This window comes from Canis lupus, chromosome 16, assembly GCF_003254725.2.
Source record: "Canis lupus dingo isolate Sandy chromosome 16, ASM325472v2, whole genome shotgun sequence".
Lineage (NCBI taxonomy): Eukaryota > Metazoa > Chordata > Mammalia > Carnivora > Canidae > Canis > Canis lupus.
Window position 1 is genome coordinate 12,642,553 of NC_064258.1, and position 20,341 is coordinate 12,662,893.

The 20,341-nt window shown below is 35.3% G+C and overlaps 1 protein-coding gene across 7 annotated transcripts in view; it reads right to left on the reverse strand.

The window, feature by feature from the left end:
* Window positions 1-20,341, reverse strand: part of CNOT4 (CCR4-NOT transcription complex subunit 4) — a 137,136-nt gene that overhangs the window by 69,260 nt on the left and 47,535 nt on the right. For 6 of the 7 annotated variants that reach the window (XM_025464136.3, XM_025464134.3, XM_025464135.3 and 3 more), the window contains exon 2: window positions 8,274-8,539. In XM_025464136.3, coding sequence (XP_025319921.1) covers window positions 8,274-8,447 — 174 coding nt within the window. In that variant the 5' untranslated portion in view covers window positions 8,448-8,539. Of the gene's footprint in view, window positions 1-8,273; window positions 8,540-13,966; window positions 14,095-20,341 lie in introns of all 7 variants that reach the window. The other variant, XM_025464133.3, reaches the window with a different exon arrangement.

A 20,341-nucleotide genomic window follows, 5' to 3' on the forward strand; every position in this document is an offset into this window, starting at 1 on the left:
TTCACAGCTTTAACTTTTCCTCCTCCTAGAAACAATAAAAAATACAATATAAAGTTTTATTTTTTAACCAGGACCTTAGAAACAATAGTGATCCACAGTGGGGAAGTCCCAAGACAATTTCTGTATAAAAGTCAAAATCCAGAGAGATAAGTGTAAAGTCTGAATAACAACATATGAGGAGAGGGTCAGCATTCAAAGCTCAAGGCCAGCCCAAGGGAAGAGTCTTTGGGGAGCTCAAACCCATGGTAAACTGAGACCCAGCCTGCCCCCCAAAGACTCTTTCAGTCTCAGGATAAGAACAAACTACAGAGAGGTCAGAACAAGATACAAAAAATGAGGATAGTAGAAAAACATTCTGAAGAAGCTGCTGAAACCAACCTTAGGGAAGATTCACCTCCTAGAGACCTAAGGCCTTTATACTTGGCCCCAACAGCGACCATATGCTTGAGGCATCCCTAATGGCATTTCATGGATCCAGCAGAAGCCAAATCAAAGTTTCTCTAGAGAAGGGCAAATCTACCTCGGGCCCTGGACAACCCTACAAATAATTCAGTGACAACAACCAGGAAGCAGGCATAGATATAACCAAGCACATAAAGAAATAAAACAACATGAACATCAACCAGTAGAAACATTCCTCACAGACATCAGCAACTGGAATTATTAGACATAGATTTTAAAACAGTAATGCTTATTTAAACAAATATATGATAAACTTGAAAGTATGTACAGGGTACAAAAATTTATTTAAAATATATCAAGTAAGAAAAGAGAACAAACAGAACAAACATTACATCTAGAAAGGCAAAATGTTAATACTCAATAGACATTCATATTTATTTATTTTTTTTTTAAATATTTTATTTATTTATTCATGAGAGAGACACACACGCAGAGAGAAAGAGAGAGAGAGACAGAGAGGCAGAGACACAAGCAGAGGGAGAAGCAGGCTCCATGCAGGAAGCCTGATGCGGAACTCGATCCCGGGTCTCCAGGATCACACCCTGGCTGAAGGCGGCACTAAACCGCTGAGCCACCTGGGCTGCCCGACATATTTATATTTAGCAAAAGACTAGACCTAAAAAAAAAATTCAAACACAAAAAGAAAGATCAGAAGAAATCATCCATTAATGCATTAAGGGAAAAAAAAACACAAAAGAGATTAGGAGACATGAAAAGCAGTGAAAACAAATCTGAAAAATATGTAACAGAGTCCCAAAAGGAGAGCAAAGAGAATAAAGACAATATTTGAATAGATGATAGCTGATTCCCCGCCCCAGAACTAATGAAACTCACCAACACACAGATTTTAAAAGCTCTATAAACCCTAAGCAGATAAATAAAAAGAACATAACTGAGTTCTTTTTGGAACTGGTTAATATTTCCACTGTACCCTAACAGTCCATTTTTGTGCTCACTACACTTGTATTCTAAAGTTTTGTACTAATCTGAGCTGCCTGGCTCCCTCAGTTGGAAAAACACATGACTCTTGATCTTGGGGTCATAAGTTTGAGCTCCACATTGGGTATAGAGATTACTTACTTATAAATAAATAAAGTTAAAAAATAAAAGTTTTTATTAATTTACACAAAATTGTGTTCATGTACAAACACATACGCTTGCTGTGTTATTCAAATTTTCCATTTCCTTTTTTTTATTGGTCTATTTCATGTATCAAATTCTAAAATATAAAAGTGAAAAGTCTCTCCATTATAGATGTGGATATATAATTTCTTATGGTATTTTTATATCAGCTCATTCTACCTCAAAGCTCTACTGTTAAGTAAATAAAATTCGATGACCTTATGGACATTTAATAATTTAAAAAATTCCTCTTTTCCTTTTTAAGTGTGTTTGATCTTGAATTTGATTATAACTAATACCAGTACTACTATATCTTCTCTTTTATGATTTCCCTAGCTTCTCTGATAATTTTCTGTATATGTTCCTAGTCAAACAGTTCTACAGGGTTTATTGGGGAAAAGAATAATCTTTCATTTTCTTCTTTCCCTGAACCAGCTGCCTCTCTCTAGAATAATCCTGTTAGACTCATTTAGATGATTATTTTGTCATTTACTGACAAATCATTAAATATGATGCTTGTATGGCTACTTCTCCATTTTTCAGTTCTACATATTATCACATTATGCAAATTGACAATTTAGTTTTCTTTCAAGCAGACTAACCATACGTTGCAAGTCTACTTTCTAATCTTCCACCCTAATTTTGGTTAGATCAACATTCACAATTACATTATTATAAAGTTCAAAGGTTATTTATACATTTCTACCTTCAGCCATGACAGAAAGAGTAACAAACCAGGCCTACCAGCATAAACAACTAGAAAACGAGACAAGATATATGAAACAACTGTTTTCAGACATCACACAATAAGTAATGAACAGCAAATCTGTGACTGCTGAGAGAAAAGAAATGAGACAGGTGAAAACCATGAGTGTCTGTCCCAGTTTTCTATTCTCCAGGCCCTAACTGGACCCTGGCAGGGTCTAACAATCATATTGAGCAGAGGGGACAGTGATCAAAACCTGAAGAGGCTGAGGCAAATAAAATTTATTGGGCAAAATAACAAAAAGAGGGAACTAGTCAAAAGAATTCCAGAAATTTACATAGAGGAATCCTTGATACCAAGTTCCCCTAGACAGCTCTCCAATAAAGACACTCTGATAGAGTCCAGGTAAATAATGAATTTGAGGAGGAACTCAAAAAGAAGTAATACCAATCATATGTAAACTTTTTCAGAATATAGAGGACAAGGAAACATTTCCTAACCCATTTTACGAAACCAGTATTACTTTGATACCAAATCTAAAAACAATATAAATAAAGCCAGAGATAAATACCTCTCATGACACAGACATAAAAATCTTTCTGAAAACATTAGCAAATTGAAAATAAAAAGTGTAATATATCATGATCAAATGAGGTTTATCCTTGGAAAGGAAGGTTGATTCAAAAATTAAACAATTTAAATCACCATTTCAACAGAATGAAAAAGAAAACACACGGTCATTTCAAAAGAAATTATAACACCCACTCATGATAAAACCTCTCAGTAAGAAAGGAAAACGTCCTCAACCTGATAAAAAAACCATCTACAAAAAACTCATAGTCAGTAATACATTAATTGTGAAATACTCAATGCCTTCCCACTAAAACTCAGAACAAGGGCAGCTCCAGTAGCGCAGCGGTTAGCGCCGCCTGCAGCCCAGGGTGCGATCCTGGAGACCCGGGATCGAGTCCCAAGGGGGGCTCCCTGCATGGAGCCTGCTTCTCCCTCTGCCTGTGTGTCTCTGCCTCTCTCTCTCTCTGTGTCTCTCATGAATAAATAAATAAAATCTCTAAAAAAAAATAAAAATAAAAAATAAAATAAAATAAAACTGAGAACAAAAATATCTGTTCTTTGCACTTTATTCCAATGTTCTACTGGAGGGCTTATCCCGTGCAGTAAGCCAAGAGAAATAATTTAAAATGGCTGAAAAAGAAGAAGCAAAATTGTCTTCATTTACAGAAGACATGATCATCTACGTAGAAAAGCCTAAGGAATCTATTTAACAAAATCAATTATTCTACATATGAACTGGAAAATGGAATTTTAAAAATATCACATGCCAAAGCTCTGAAAACATGTTACAGAAAAATGCAAGAAAACATGCTATACTACTCCATATGCTGAAAACTACAGAACAAGTTTTTATAAATTTGTAAAACCTACAAAACTGGAAAAATATATTTTATTTAGGAACTAGATGAGTCAACATTTTCAAGATGTCACTTTTCCTCAAATTGACCTGTTTATTCAAGTGCAATCAACAGCCTCCTAGGCTTTTTTGCACAAAATTACAAACTAATTAAAAAGCTTATGTGGAAATGCTAAGGTATCAGATGCCCAAAATAAATTCTATAAAGAATAACAAATTTGAAAGATTATACCAGGTTTGAAGACTTAGAGCAATTAAGACAGAATGGTATTGGCATTAGAAACAATTCTCTGCAGATGGATGTGGATGGATTCTAGAAATAAACTTACACATTTATGAGCAACTGATTTTTAAGAAAGAGTTCAAAACCATTCAATAGTTAACAGATAGTCTTTTCTACAAATGATTCTGTAGTAAAAATATATGTGTGTGGGGGAAAAAAAAAAATCTCAAGCCCTTCAACATATCCAAGCCACTGCAGCATAACAGGGTTATTTTTCTTATCCTGTACAGCTCTTCGCTTCCCCTAGAGTTGTCTGATTAGATCTTTATATGCTTATTACTAATTCAACCATAATCTCCAAATGTTGAAAGAGCTTCAGACACAAGCCTCTTTTAAAACACCAAGTATTCTCTCAATTGTATAGTTTTGTAGAAACTCCTCCCTTGCAACTTTCTGATCTGCCAGACTTTGTATTGGTTGTCCTCTTTCCCATCATCTCAGGAATCCCACTGCACTGCTCCTATGTTTGATCACCTCTTTCCTTTATTCCATGCATTCTCTTTTCTTCATTCCTTCATGTTGCTGGGGAATAAATACTCTGTGATAGATTCCTGAGAGAGAATGCATGGAAGGTAAAAAAAAAATTTTTTTGAGCTCTTTCCTTTCAGGTCTGAAAATGTTTTTCATGTACCTTCACACTTAATTCACAGGCAGATATGCAGTTCCAGAACAAAAATAAATTTCCATCAGAAGTATCTTCTACCTTCGAGTCTTGCTTTTGAAATGATTCTGATGCCTGATCTTTATGTAGGGTCTACTTTTTTCCCCCTTTGAAAGCTTGTAGAACTTCTTTTGTTTTCAGTTTTCTGTTACTTAAAAATGAAGAATTTGTGCCTGGCACTTGAAGAGGCCTTTTTAATCTAGAAATATATCCTTTGGTCTTGGGAGTATTCTTCAATAATATTTCTGAAAATAACTTTCTTTCTATGTTACTGTGGTCTATTTCTAAAATACTAACTTATTTAGTGCTTGACCTCCTGGATTGATCTTCAAATAAAATTATCTCTTAAATATTCTACTTCCTTTGTCTTTTTGCACTACTTTTAAAGAAATTTTCTCAAATTCATCTCCAAACTGTTTCTTTGTTATTTCTGCTATTATAATTATCAGAACATATTTATCCTTCTTTGAACTTTTTTAGACTATCCTGTTCTTGTTTCATGGATGTGATATCCCCCATTATTTCAGAGATGAAAATAATGTAATTTTGTCAAAGTTTTCAACTCTTTGGCCAGTCCAGTTTCCATGCGAGTCAAAGCTGTATGATGCTACCTCAGTACACCACCTGTGTTCCCACATCTACTGTTTCCACCAGGTAGTTCTCTCAGAAATGCTGCACTGAAAGAACATATAAACACAGTCTAAGGGATGGCTAGACAGCCTGTGCCTCTGTTTAGGGAAACACTGAGGGTCCTTCTATCCATTTAGGCTCAGCAACTAGGACCAAACAGAAACATTAAACTGTCTTGGTTTTTAAAACCTGCCCACCTCTCTGCTTCTCAAAACTATTAAAGCAAAGAGGCCCCTTTAAGTAAACAAGCAGGTTTCATTTATGAGCTCAAACCAGAGCTTGCTTCAACCAACACCCCACCTGCATTTCCAAGTTGACTTAAGTCATCTTGATTTGCCATTTCACAGAGTGGCCTCTGCAGGCCATCTCCCAGCAGGGTAGGGCTATGTGTAAATGGCAGCTTCACAGTCTTCTTCCAGGCATCGGGCAACACTTGTAGTTTCCCTCTGTGTTAATAAAACCACTGAGGCGTAAAGACTTGCTGGTCCCTGACTGGGATAGGCAGTTTCGTAACTACACATGCTCAGTGCGCTCAGCACACTCTGTGGGGAGGCTAAGCCAAAACTCTGTATGGCCTCAATGTCTGCCGTCTATGACCCCCTCCAGCCAGTAGGTCTAGTAGTCAGAGACCAAGCAGAAATTCTAGCAGTTCTAGTTAAATTAAGTCAGCAAGAAACCAAAAAAATTCCTCCTGGTCTGACTTAACAATAACCACCTCAGCTAAAGATTTTAACTTGGAAACCCTAAAGGAGGTTGCCTTGTAATTCTTCAATGTGGATTTTTTCTTTCTATAAATGTTGGAGAACTCTGATGCTCCTCCTTAGCCAATCTCTCATCTTTTCTACTGACCCTCTCTCATGACCTCATTCAGTATTACTTTATAAGTAACATACTATATGCTAACTATCAAATTTATATTTCCAGGGACACCTGGGTGGCTCAGAGGATGAGCATCTGCCTTTGGCTCAGGGCATGATCCTGGGGTCGAGTTCCACATCAGGCTTCCTGCATGAAGCCTGCTTCTCTCTCTGTCTGTGTCTCTGCCTCTCTCTGTGTCTCTCATGAATAAATAAATAAAATCTTTAAAAAAAATTATATTTCCATACCAGAACCAAATTGGAACATTCTCCTGTCTAATTAATTTCTCCATTTAGATTTCTAATAGGAATCTCAAACTTAACATGACTAAAACTGAGTTCCTAATCTTCTCAAAAACCTATTCCTACTGAGGTCTTCTCCATCTCAGTCCATGGCCCTTTTTACTTCCAGTTGCTCAGTCCAAAACCTTATGGTCACCAGCTCTTCTACTTGCCCTGTATAATGAATATTAAACCTTATGAATCCTTGTCTGGAAAACGTTCTATTATGCTTTTACATCTAAATGAAATGGAGAATTCTTCAAAGTTATTTATCCTTAAAATTTGGAAAAACAAATCTCTCAATGATTTTCTCTTTTCTACTGTTATAAGACAAAAACAGTAATCTCAGTTTTCTTCTTGTTCCTTTGTCATCTAAGGATTTTTTCCCCCATAAGCTTAAATTTAGAACTTTGTCTTTAATTCTAAAATTTTACAATTATATTAACAGAGGTTGATTTTTTTCAGTCATCTTGTCTTTTACTCATACAGCCCTTCTAAGGACAACTGCTTTTCAGGAGAAATTTTCTTCTAGTGGTTCCTTGTTTCTTCCTTCCATTCTTTATTTTTTTTTTTAAGATTTTATTTATTTATTCACAAGAGACACAGAGAGGCAGAGACACAGACAGAGGGAGAAGCAGGGTCCCTGTGGGGAGCCCAATGCGGGACTCAATCTCTGGACCCCAGGATCACGCCCTGAGCTGAAGGCAGACACTCAATCACTGAGCCACCCGTCTTCTATTCATCCTATTTCACTGCTTCTGTAGCTTCTCTTGGCCAATAAGAACCAGCAGATCTTTTATGCTGCTTAACTTCTCTTTCATACTATTTTTTATCTTTTTGTACTATACGTTGCAAAAAAAAAAAAAAACGTTCAGCAAAATTTTCCAATATACAAATTTGTTCTTGAACTTTAAAAAATGTTCCTTTTACATAGATAGGAAATTCTCTTTTGTTTGAGAAGCACCAATGATACTTTTATTTTTTTTCCAATGATACTTTTAAATGTTTGTTTGCTTACTTATGTTGGTTCTTCTATTTAATGATTTTTGTGCTTCTTCTTCTTATAACGTTGGCATTCCTGAAATATCTGTTAATTCTTGGTTCTTGCACATCTGTACCTGTAATAACTCTGCTAGCCAGTCTATAAATGCTATTTGTTTACTGCAGGATGCTCTTTTGTAACTGCAAAAAGGACAAACTGGTAGATACCATGTATCAATAATTCATCTTCTGAGGATAGGATAGGATAGGAACCTCTTGGTTCCTCCAGGGTATCTCCATCCACCTTAAGGCTCTGACCCAAATTTATAACCAGTGTTCCAGCGAGAGAGCAGCTATCTCCACTACATGGCATAAAAGCTAGGCTGGATGCATACGCTGCTCCAATGTAACACTCAAGCAACCGCACTGATATTTTCCTTAGGATATTAAAAGCACCACGTCTCTTATCTTTCTCAGCAGCCTTACCTGAATATGTTTGAGCTCATGCTTCTTTCTCAAAATTGACCCTAATGACCAACTGTCTTTCAGATTCTTCACACTTCCCTGGCCTTCCAGAAAGGCACACTTTTATTGATAAATATTTTACTAAAATTATTTTGTTTTACCTTTAAAGTTTTTCTACTTTTTTCTCTAAAGGTCAACCAGAGAGATTATATGACTTTACCAAGGTCATATAGTGTTTTTCTACTTCATTATTACCTTAAAAGTATAATGCTAAACATAAAATCATCTGAGGTTTGTAGATTCTTTTTAACCTACTTACTCATTTGCAAGGGGCAAAAAAACAAAAACAAAACAAAACAAAAAACTGTACACAAAGTTACTTTGGAGTTATTTACCTTTCTACATGCAGGACAAAGCCCATTTTCATCAGTGCGAATTCGATGCCAACAAAATCGGCAAATCTGATAGCCACAGGTGCAAGGAAAAAAGTTGATATCATCTATCTCCAAGGGCTCCATGCAAAGAGGACATTCCACAGGGTCTTCCTTCGCATCAGGACTGCGAGACATCTTCACTTTTATTAAACAGCAGCAAAAGTTTATAATAACTTAAGGGAGAAGGAAGTTCAGCACTGAGAACTAAACTGTAGAACTTCAAAGACCTGCATGAGGAGAAACAAAATATACTGTTTACTGGCATTTCAACCATCAGGAATCATATTATCAAAAAAATCGTATAGATATTAATCAAACCAATTTTGCTATCATCTCAGATGATTCTCAAAACATCTGAGAATCCGAATGAATTCAGAATGAATGTCAAAATAGAAAGTCTAGCATTATTAATCTTTGAGACTCAATAGAAATACAAAAGAACTTCCTTTCTTACATAAAACATTTAATACTAACCTAGTATCTAATCATAGCACATTTTGGGGGAATAAATAATATACAGCCTTAAAATATACTCTAAACTGCCTTATCTCTGACCTAAAAGCTAGTAATGCTGCCACATAACTAAAGGAGTATCACAGTATTCTAAAATGTGTCAGAAAATAAATGTGCTTACAAAATAAACCTAAAAAGAAACACAAAGGCTTCAGTCACCTATAATAACATGTTAGTATCAAACCTTTATCACAGAAAAGACTAGAGCTGAAAAAAAAAAATACGCCATAGAACCCAATAGTTTACAACCAAATTTGTATTATTATGCCAATGGAAACTTCTGGTAAAATAAGCACATATTAAATGCAAAAAAAAAAAAAAAAACCTCTCTCTCTCTTTCTCTCTATGTCTATCATGAATAAATAAATAAGTCTTTAAAAAAATAAATGCAAAAAAAAAAAAAAAGGTATTTTTCTATGGTAATCCTACAAAACCCTACAAAAAAACAGGAAGGGCGAAGAAACCAAAAAGATTCCAGACTCCAGACTGTTTTGAAAAGTTAAATAACTTATCGTTTTAGATTATGAGGAGTTGACAATCTTTATGTAACAATTTAGGCTAAAGTCAATGGTAAATTAAAATGTTACACTGAAATCACTATTTTAGCCTCCAAAATATGTCAATGCAATCCCTATCAAAATAACAGAGGTGTTTGTTTTTTAACATATTCAAACTGATTCTAAAGTTTACATTAAAGAGTAAATGCGGGCAAACTGCTTTGAAACTTCTGCGGTGGAGGGGGGGAATGTGGGATTTTGTACTAGCAGATACTGAACTACAAAGCTAAAGTAATTTTAAAAATTTGACATGGGTACAAAAATAGACAAAAGATTAAAGAAACTAAATACTCTAGAAACAGAACCAGGAATTTATGAGATTTTAGTATTTGGTAACAGTGACATTTACATATCAATATGGTAAGGATAGACCAGTTTATAAACAATAATAAAATTCTGGTCTACCTACCTTAAAGACAGGTCTACATAGAAAGATACGATCAACTTAGTAATGAAGAAAACACAAAATTAAAGGCAAGCAAAAGAGTGAAGGATATATTCACTATATATAATGAAGAGTCAGTGTCCAGAGTTTATAAACAAATGTCACAAAGCAATTTTAAAACGGCAATGAAGTCAAACAACATAATGAGAATAGAAAGCGATGAGTAATTCACAGAATAATTACAAATAATTACAACATATGACAAAATGATCAACCTCTTTAATTAGTAAATAGTGAGATAGCATTCCCCCCCCCCATCAGCCTATCAAAGAAGTTAGTCTCCTCAGAAAGTAAGATTATCACTGATCTAAGGTCCTTTTTTGTAGGAAAGAAGACCACAGAAAGTACCTTGCCGTAAGCTGCACAGCTCTTAAGTGGTACAAGCCTGGATTCATTCCCAGAAATCTTAGCCCCAGAACTGGTCCGGCTAACCATGCCTTCCTTCACACCACCTTTGGAGCTACCCTACATAAATACTCATACCTGTGCACCAGGTACTTTACTCTGTGTTTTGCAGCACTGTTCCTACAGTAAAACACTGCAAAGTAACTGTCCATCAGTCGGAAAATCATTAAGTAATGAAAGCCATAAACTGGATGTGTTGAGTTTAAAGATGCCTATTACACAGTTGTGGGTTTTTTTGTTTTTGTTTTTGTTTTTTAAAGCAAGCTGGAGAGCTGCCTGAGTGACTCAGTGGGTTAAGCACTGGTTCTTGCCAGGTTAAGAACCTGGTTCTTGATTTCAGCTCAGGTCATGATCTTGGGACAGTAGGGCTGAGCCCTGCCACAGGCTCCTGGCTCAGTGCAGAGTCAGCTTGGCCCTCCCCCTCTGCTCCTCCCTGCCACCTCCTCACCATTCAGTCTCTTTCAAATAAATAAATAAAATCTTTAAAATATATAAAATAAAAAATTACTCAAGCTGGAGACTAACATGAATAATTACTTCCACATAAATATATAAACCCTGTATGTATATATGTTTAAGAAAATAAAGCACATGAAGGGTTACACATCAAAATGTTGCTTTATCAAAAAAGACAAAATGAAGGAAAGATTTCCAAAATTAATTTTATTTTCAAAATTTTATTTTAGAAAAATTTGTATTATCTGATTTGTTACAAAATATTCTTTTTATATTTCAAATGCCAATCCGTATGAATTATTTTCATCTCCTTTTGGAAAATTAAGTTAAATTTGACTTTTAATAATCAGAAGAAAAATAAGTTACGTTCCTATAACTCTATTCCAAAATAGATTTTTTTAAAAGACATGGCATATGTATCTATAAACAATTGAGGAGTCCTGGTTTGCAGACTCAATTTTGCTACTATCAGTTTCTTCATATATAAAATGGGGTTTAGAGCTGACTTCTAATAGCTCCTCCAACTTGAATATCCCAAACTATACCTGTAGAAAACACAGACTCAAACATAGTTTCTACCAACAGGAAACTAATCAAGGGGTGCTATCTATACCTCTAAAGGTGCTTTTGATTACATGACATTACTTCTGGAACAATAGCTTGAGTTTTAGTAAGGTAATTTATGGGATGCTAGGAAGTAAACAGCTGGGATTTCTGAATCGAAATGCTTTCTAGTAAATTACCATAAATAAAAGATGACATATTGAAATTTTGCTTTTGATTGTTCTGTTTTTAAAAAAATTTTTAAGATTTTATTTATTAATTTGAGAGAGACAGAGCATGAGCAGGGGAAGGGGAAGGGGAGTGGGGGAGAGGGAGGAGAGGTGGACTCCCCGTTGAGCAGGGAACCCAATATGGGGCTCAACCCCAGAACCCTGAAATCATGACCTGAGCCGAACGCAGATGCTTAACTGAATGGAATGAGCGTTACCCAGGTACCCCTAAAATTTTTTAAAAGGTCTTCAAGGGTATGTATTTTCCAGTGTAGAGGGAGGAAAGAGAAGGAAACATCAAGAAGTCCCTTGAGATGGTTAATACAAGTCCAAGTGTATTTTATACACTTTTAGTACCACGGAGAGAGAGATGCCATGCAAACCTGTTGCCAAAGTAATCACATAACTGGTAAAACATAAGAGGGAAGTCTAATGTGCTAGAACACTGGATGGAATACAAGGTAAAAGCTGATTTCTGCCTTATCTGTTCCACTAAATAGCTATATGACCTTGGGTAAGACACTCAAACACTCTGGGACTCAATTTATTCATCTGAAAAATGCTAAGACATGCAAAATTAAATGAAAATTCAAGTAGAGAAAAATTTCCTTTATGTAACACCACTGAACTAAGTTTTAAAATAAGCTTTAAGGGACACTTGAGTGGCTTAGTAGTTGAGCGTCTGCTTTCTACTCAGGGCATGACCCACGTAGGGGTCAATGATCCAGTCTCATGTTGGGCTTCCCACAGGGAGCATGATTCTCCCTCTGCCTATGTCTTTGACTCTCTGTCTCTCATGAATAAATAAAACCTTCTAAAAATAAATAGATAACTAAATAAATAAATAAAATAAGCTTTGAAATAAACTCTCTCATCTCTAAATACCTTAGTTCAAATTTTCGTTTAGGGAAGAATAATTTTATTTCACAAATATTAATATTCATATTAAATTATATAGAAGTTATATAAATATCTATATATTAAAATAAAACAACATCAGTTAAAACAGTAAGACTTATAAAGGTATAAGACAGAGAAAGATGTTATTTTTTTAATTAAAAAATTTTTTTTCTTTCACATATACTATCTAATCCTCACAATGATACTCAGTAAGAACACATTACCCCCTTTTTTAAAGGTGAAACTAAAGCTACGTACCAACTCTGGCTCTAAGTGTTAAAACACAATATTAAAAACTAAGACCACCAGCTTCACTACCCATACCCTTTCCAACATGGTAAGACAGAAATTATGATCACTTAAGTCACAGCTACATATCTTTGTGTGTATGAAATGCACATTTCCAAAAGTGAAAATGAACTTTTTAAAAATGTCAATACGGGATCCCTGGGTGGCGCAGCGGTTTGGCGCCTGCCTTTGGCCCAGGGCGGCGATCCTGGAGACCCGGGATCGAATCCCACGTCAGGCTCCCGCTGCATGGAGCCTGCTTCTCTCTCTGCCTGTGTCTCTGCCTCTCTCTCTCTCTCTCTCTGTGTGACTATTATAAATAAATAAAAATTAAAAAAATAAAATCTTAAAAAAAAAAAAAATAAAAATAAAAATGTCAATACTACAGAAAATCTCCACCTCATTACCCAAGTTCTTATTCTTTTTATCAACTGCAACTAATGCCACAACACAGTATAAATTGACATAAATAATAATGCTCCTGAAATGCCAAAGAGCTCACATCCCATGTAGTGAAGTACAAATAAAAATCATGTACTCAAAACCATGCTCAAAAATCTCTCATAAAGTGATGCATACATAGTTTTGTGCTTAGGACCCTATTCAAAAAATATATAAAAATATACTGTAAAATGTAAAGTACTGAAGCCGCTGTGGAAAACAGTTTGGTGGTTCCTAAAAAAATTAATCAGAGAATTAGCATATGATCCACTTCTGGATATATACCCAAAAAACTGTAAAGGAGAGACTAAAACATTACTTGCATAGCAATGTTCATAGCAGCATTATTCACAACAGCCAAAGATGGACACAACTCAAGTGTCCATCAACAGATGAATGGAAAATATAGTGTACACAGAGAGTATTTTCAGCCATAAGAAGAATAAAATTCTGATACATGCTACAATGTAGATGAACCTTGAAGACATTGTAGTAAGTGAAATAAGCCAGTCACAAAAAGACAAGTAGCATATGAGTCCACTGATATGAAGTATCAGAATAGGCAAGTTCACAGACACAGAAAGAAGAGTAGAGGTTACTGGGGGGGTGTGGGGGTGGGGGAAGAGAATAGGAAGTTACTGCTTAATGGATATAGATTCTGGTTGGGATGGTAAAAATAGGTTTTAGAAATAGTAAGTGTGATACTGTGAATGTACTTATTAATGCCACTAAAGTATATACTTAAAAATACTTAAAATGACAAATTTTAGATTAATGTTATAATAAAAAATCAATAAAATATACACTACACACACTTAAATGGAGTATAGAATAAACAGCCCTTTTGAGAAAAATTTTAAAGTATTGGTTCCTTACTTAAAGTCATTAGTCCTTTAATTTTTTGCCAATCTCGTAGTTCATTTTGCCATAAGGCAAATGTGTATATGATACAGCTCCACTGTATTGCAAATTCTACTTCTGAATATATTGTACACCAAAATACACTGTAACACAAAATGGAAAGTTACAGATATGAAATACACATACACACTTTGAAGAGTATCAGAACAGCATCTTAAATGTCCATAAAAACCAAATACTGGATATATACATAGAACTATAAACTAACATTTTAAAAAACCTATAAGTACAAAAAAAAAAAAATAATAAAATAAATAAATAAAAAACCTATAAGTACAATACTACACCATTTATAGTTTACTTAATTACTGTTTTATAACTGTAAAATTCTTATTTAACAACCAGTCCAATCTCACTAGAATGAAAATTTCAGGAGAACAGAGAAATTACCTGGTACATCATATTTATGATGGTATATAAAACAGCTACAATACGGATGGTGGTAAGCAGTAAGTACTCACTCATTTGATGAATGAATAATGAACAAAAAAGGAATAAATTGTTGTATGTCTTTTATGACTGACATCCCTCTTCAAAAGTAGGAAATACTCTACGTTGTCCACTGTTTCTATATTAGGTAGCTATTTCACAAAGCATGTTACTTATATAATAAACTACAAAAAGGCAAAAAGACTGAATACTAGCTATGGACCGTTTACTCAGTAAAAAAGCAAGGTAAACTGACTGCCTAAGTATCAACAGCAATACTTCTTCCCCATCTTAAATTAAGGGCCAAAGTACCAGTATACATATACCATGAATATACATATACTGTGGAACTCAGGACTGTCTGTATTACCTTTAGGAACAGGAGGAAAGCTTACTTATGTTATAGAAAAATACCTACCTAAGAATTAAAGTCTCCTTCATAAAGGTTAAGATATCAATGTACAAAAAAAAAAAAAAAAAAAAAAGGTCAATCATGTAGGACTGCTTCTGACCTCTCCACCGATGTGTTCATTTAGTAAATTATTTTACTTTCAGAGGATGTAAATCAAAATCAGCATCCAAGTCAACTCACATAGTATAACATGTCCCCTAAATACTTTTTGCAGAAGAGGTAGATAAGAGTGGAAGGGGAGATGAACAGAATCTTTTTCCAGTAGAAAGTAACCCCAGGAGGAAAGAGACTGTCTTACTTATTAGCATATCCCAAAATTTCAGAACAGCTGGTGGCATGTAAATATTTGTCAAGTGGAAGAAGAGCAAGAAATGGAAGGAAGGAAAGGGGTAAAGGAAGGGGAAGTACCTATTTATTCATCCATAAATGTGTAGGTATCTATTATAAGGCTCGTTGAACAAAACTGCCAATCTTCACAAGTCTATAAATGTAGCAAATACATATTAAACATAATAACAGACTTCTCTGAACATCTCACTGAAATGGCACAGGTTTTTCTATTTCTTACAATGCAATACTAAATACTAAAAAAAAAAAGGAATTTGCTAATTTGCATTCATTTGTTTGCAGTTAGAGGAATATGATCATTGATTTTGGGAGAGCTGTTATTAAAATTACCATCAATTTATCAGCTGAACAAATCAAAGACAGCCAAGATGACAAATCATTCAAATCAAAGGAATAAAGAAATGCAGCCTTTGCATAAAAATATATTTTTAAAAACCTAACGATATAAAAATTAAAATGTATTAAAAAACTGAAGATGATTATTTATGTGCAATATCAATTTAAAGGAAAAAATTGCTACAAATTTCCTTACAGAAAAAAAAAAAAAGCTTCCATACACATTTAAAATGATTCAAGTAAAAAAGTACTAACTTAAATTACTTTGATAAAAATTTCTACCCTTACTTGAAGTATAGTAGGCAAGGGTGCCTGGGTGGCTCAGTGGGTTAAGCACCTGCCTTCGGCTCAGGTCATGATCCTGGGGTTCTGGGATGGAGCCCCGCAATCAGGCTCCCTGCTCAGCTGGGAGTCTGCTTCTCCCTCTTCCTCTGCTTGTGCTTACTCTCTCTTAAATAAATAAAATCTTTTTTTAAAAAGTATAGCATAGTAGGCAGAAGTTAACAATGACTAGTCTTTTAAAGAGGGAAGTTTAAAAAATATAAGGTAAAAGCACATTTAGGCTCTCTTATCAAGAAAGCTAACTGGTTATTCTAATTTTACCCAGTACCTCATAACCCTTATTCCTTCTACTTAAAAAGGTTCTCACTTTATTAGAAAAGTTAGTGAGCTGACCAATGAAGTTTCTGCCATTCTAACAGTTTTTTATCTTCATTTATTGAATGATTCAATAAATAGTTATTAAGTTCTTCTTGTGTTTCAAACTCTAGTCTATGTCTTTAGGACCCCAACAGGCAAAAATGATCCTAACGTATGAGGCAAATGAAGAAACATTTTCTCAAGAAAATCTAAAACTCAGAAAAAAACAGCAAGACTGTGAAGTACTTGAACCAAAACCTACTCTTTCTCTTTCCTTCCCCCTCATTGACTCAATGACTTCAGATTGATGCAATTAGGAACCAAGAGTGCTCTCTCACTACAGCTACCAATCTAAGAACAATCTTCCCAGGAAAGGGAGGATGTCAGCATTTCTCATTCTGCCCAAAGCTACCTGCTGCTAAAGCTAAATTCCAGGTAAGTGCAGGTAAGGGCATCTCTCTTCCACTCAACTGCCACTCATAGGAAAGAAGTTCTGTATTGCTGCTGCATGTTGAAAATACTAGGACCAGGATTGTCTTCCACTCAGCTACTTTGGAAAGCAGAAGTCCCACACCAGGAAAGGCAAGACAAGGTGACCTGGACTACCATACATCCCTCCAAAAAGTGTTCAGTTCCTAAATTGGGGATGAAACAGAGAAAAGCACATTATTGTCTCCACTACCCAATTCCAGAGTCAAAGCCAGAGATTTTGCCAGAAAGGTGAAGCAGGCCTTAATAAAATCAATTGCTCTGAATCTCTTTCAAAGAGATTATTCCAATCCAACGTTGTTCCAATGCTGATTTTGTCTACAACAGAATGTGAAGTTCAAGCCTAAGGGCAATCTCAAAACCTCGGACATTGTGGTAAAGGGAAAATGGGGGAAAAATTTCAGATACAGGCTAACCTGTAAATCAGCTAGTTTGCAGGAAAGAATATAGAGAATCAGAAAATGAGACAGCTGGGATGAGTCCTCCTGGGTCAGAACAAATTTCAAGCTCTGACTCAAGAACTAACCCTCTTCAAGGAAGCTCAAATTTTTTGGATCAAGCTCAGCAACAATTTCTGTCCTGAGGCATTGTTGAAAACAATGGAGCAGGCAGGTGGCAATTAGGGGAGCTTAACATCTGGGTGTGGTCAAGGAAAGTGGCCTTGGAAGCTAGCCGAGCCCGCCAAAGAGCCCTGCCAAAAATCCCGGGGTGAATGTGGGCATATTCAAATCTGCACCCCCTAAGAACAACACCAGATGCTTAACACTGCAAGAGGGAAATAGACTTCACTAAAATAATCTACCCAGTAACTAAAAAAAAGCAAATAACACTAATAAGTCCTGAGAGAGGCAGGGGAGACCAGGATCCAGTGTTACTACAATATTATGAAGATGCCCAGTTTCCAACCAAGAATTACAAACCATACAAAGAAATAGGAAAGTATAATCCATGTAGAAGGAAAAAAGCAGGCAACAGAAATTGCCTGTGTGTCACCAGATGGACTTCAAAGAGCCCTTTACATATATTCAAAGAACAAAAGAAAACCGTAAAGAAGTAAAAGCAATGTATGATGACAATGTACATCAAATAGAGTGTCAGTAAAAAGATATTATTTAAAAAATAAGCAATGAAATTCTGGAGTTGGAAAGTACAATAACTGACATAAAAAATGTCATCAGAGGGGGATGCCTGGGTGGCTCAGCAGTTGAGTGTCTGCCTTTCAAGATCCCAGGTCCAAGGATTGAGTCACATGGAGCTCCCTGTGGGGAACCTGCTTCTCCCTCTGCCTTTGTCTCTGCCTCTCTCTCTGTGTCTCATGAATGAATAAATACAATCTTAAAAAAAGAAAAAGTCATTAGAGGGGCTCAATTGTGCTTTTCAATTGGCAGAAGAGTGAAGTGACAAAATCCAAGACAGATTAATAAAGATTATGCAATCTAAGAAACAGACAGAAAAATAGAAGAAAACTAAATAGAGCCTCAGTGAAAAGTAAAACACCATGAAGTGTATTAACAGAATTTCATTGTTTGTGAGATTCAACATAATGTTGAGCAAAGGAAGCAAGAAGAATATAATTGTGTTCATATAAATTTCAACAAATAACATATACTTGAGGGATGCACATAAAGTAATAAAAGAATACTGAGTGCCTCTGAATGAAAGGGAGAGGGTTATGACTGGGAAGAGGTGTATTTGGGTCGGGGGGAAAAGGTAGGTAATTCTGAGAGTACTTAAAATATTCTATTTTTGACCTGGGTTAGAGATGTTTGCTTTATAACTAAACTTCTTCAGTCTTAAAAGAAAAAAAATAATAGCTACACGTTTCCCACGATGGTTAAAATAATCTGCAGACCCTGCAGAGAGCACAATATATCTAAGTGGGATCAACTTAGCTATAAGACATCAAAACTGCAAAACACTAAAAGTAACAATCTTAAAAGTAGACTTTAAAAAAAGGATCTTTCACCCAATGGAATAATAATTAAAATTACAGCTGACCTCCCAACAGCAACAATTGAAGTTAGAAAGACATATATTCAAGATATTGAGAGAAAGTTATTGTCAACCTACAACTGTGCTCCTAGAAAAGAATAACGCTCAAGAATGAGAGTAAAAGCATAAAACATTTGAGGTAGTCAACATTTTCACATGGATTGGATAAAGTGATATTAAGGAATTACTGCAAATTAAGCATACTAGTAGTATTTTTTTTTTTTTTAACCTCTTCTAATGGCACCTGGGTTGGCTCAGTTGAGCATCTACTCTAGGCTCAGGTCATGATCCTGGTATCTGCAGGGAGCCTGCTTCTCCCTCTCCTTTCCACTTGTGCTCTCTCTCATTATCTGTCTCTCTCTCAAATAAATAAATAAATAGATAGATAAATAAATAAATAAATAAAATCTTTTAAAAAATAAAATAAATAAAACTCTTCTACAGGAGATGCACTGAAGTATTTATAGACATCATGATATATTTCAGCAGGAAAGGAGACACAGAATGGGGAAGAGATGGAAAGTAGAATAGTAAAATGTCTATAAATACAGAAACTGTGGGACAGAAATAATTTGGGTTTCATTACACTATTATAGACTACTTTCATGTATGCTTTTAAGTTTCTTTTTTTTAAATTTTTTTTTAAAATTTATTTATGATAGTCACACATTGAGAGAGAGAGAAAGAGAGAGGTGGCGACATAGGCAGAGAGAGAAGCAGGCTCCATGCACCGGGAGCCCGATGTGGAATTGGATCCCAGGTCTCCAGGATCGCGCCCTGGGCCAAAGGCAGGCACTAAACCGCTGCACCACCCAGGGATCCCCCTGCTTTTAAGTTTCCATGATAAAGACCAAAAAAAATTGATAAAAGAATGAGGATAAATTAAAAATTAAAGCAAATAAAAACAGAGACAATTTACCAATAAGAGACCTCCACTAAAGGAGCTTGTAAAGATGTTCTTCAGGAAGAAGGGATCTCACTCACAAGGACAGTCAGAGATTAAGGAAGAGATGATGAGAAAAGATGATGATAAAAATATATGGAAATTAAATTATGTACTTCTACAAAGAACAATATAATTTGTTGGATTTAACAAGGATAAAATAAAATATTAAACAATAATAACATGTCAGGAGAAGAGTGATAGAAGATAAGTTCCTATATGGTCAACTTTACAAGGAATATGAACAGTAAAATTTCAAGTGTAACCACAAACTTACTCTCTATGATCTACTAATCCTACCTCCCTTTATCTTGTGTATGAGTCTTGTAAATAGAATAATACATTTCTTCTATAATAGTACATTAATTTTTAAAAATAACTTCAAAGTTATTAAACTTGGAATCTTTTGAATGTAAAGATCAGGTCTATAGTGTTCAACAAAGTGCCATAGGCAAATGTATGCAGGGTGTAGTTTCTTTTCATCCCCCTATTTTCCAGTTCTTAGAAAATAAACATTTAGGGGATCCCTGGGTGGCTCAGTGGTTTAGTGCCTGCCTTTGGCTCAGGACATGATCCTGGGGTCCTGGGATCGAGTCCCCCATCAGGCTCTCTGCTTGCTTCTCATTTATTCATGAGAGATACAGAGAGAGAGTATTTGTAGTGGCTGTAAAAGCTACAGTGTATCTATTATCAACTGAGGAAAGTGTAAGAATCAAACTGGTGATACTAACAGTATACATGT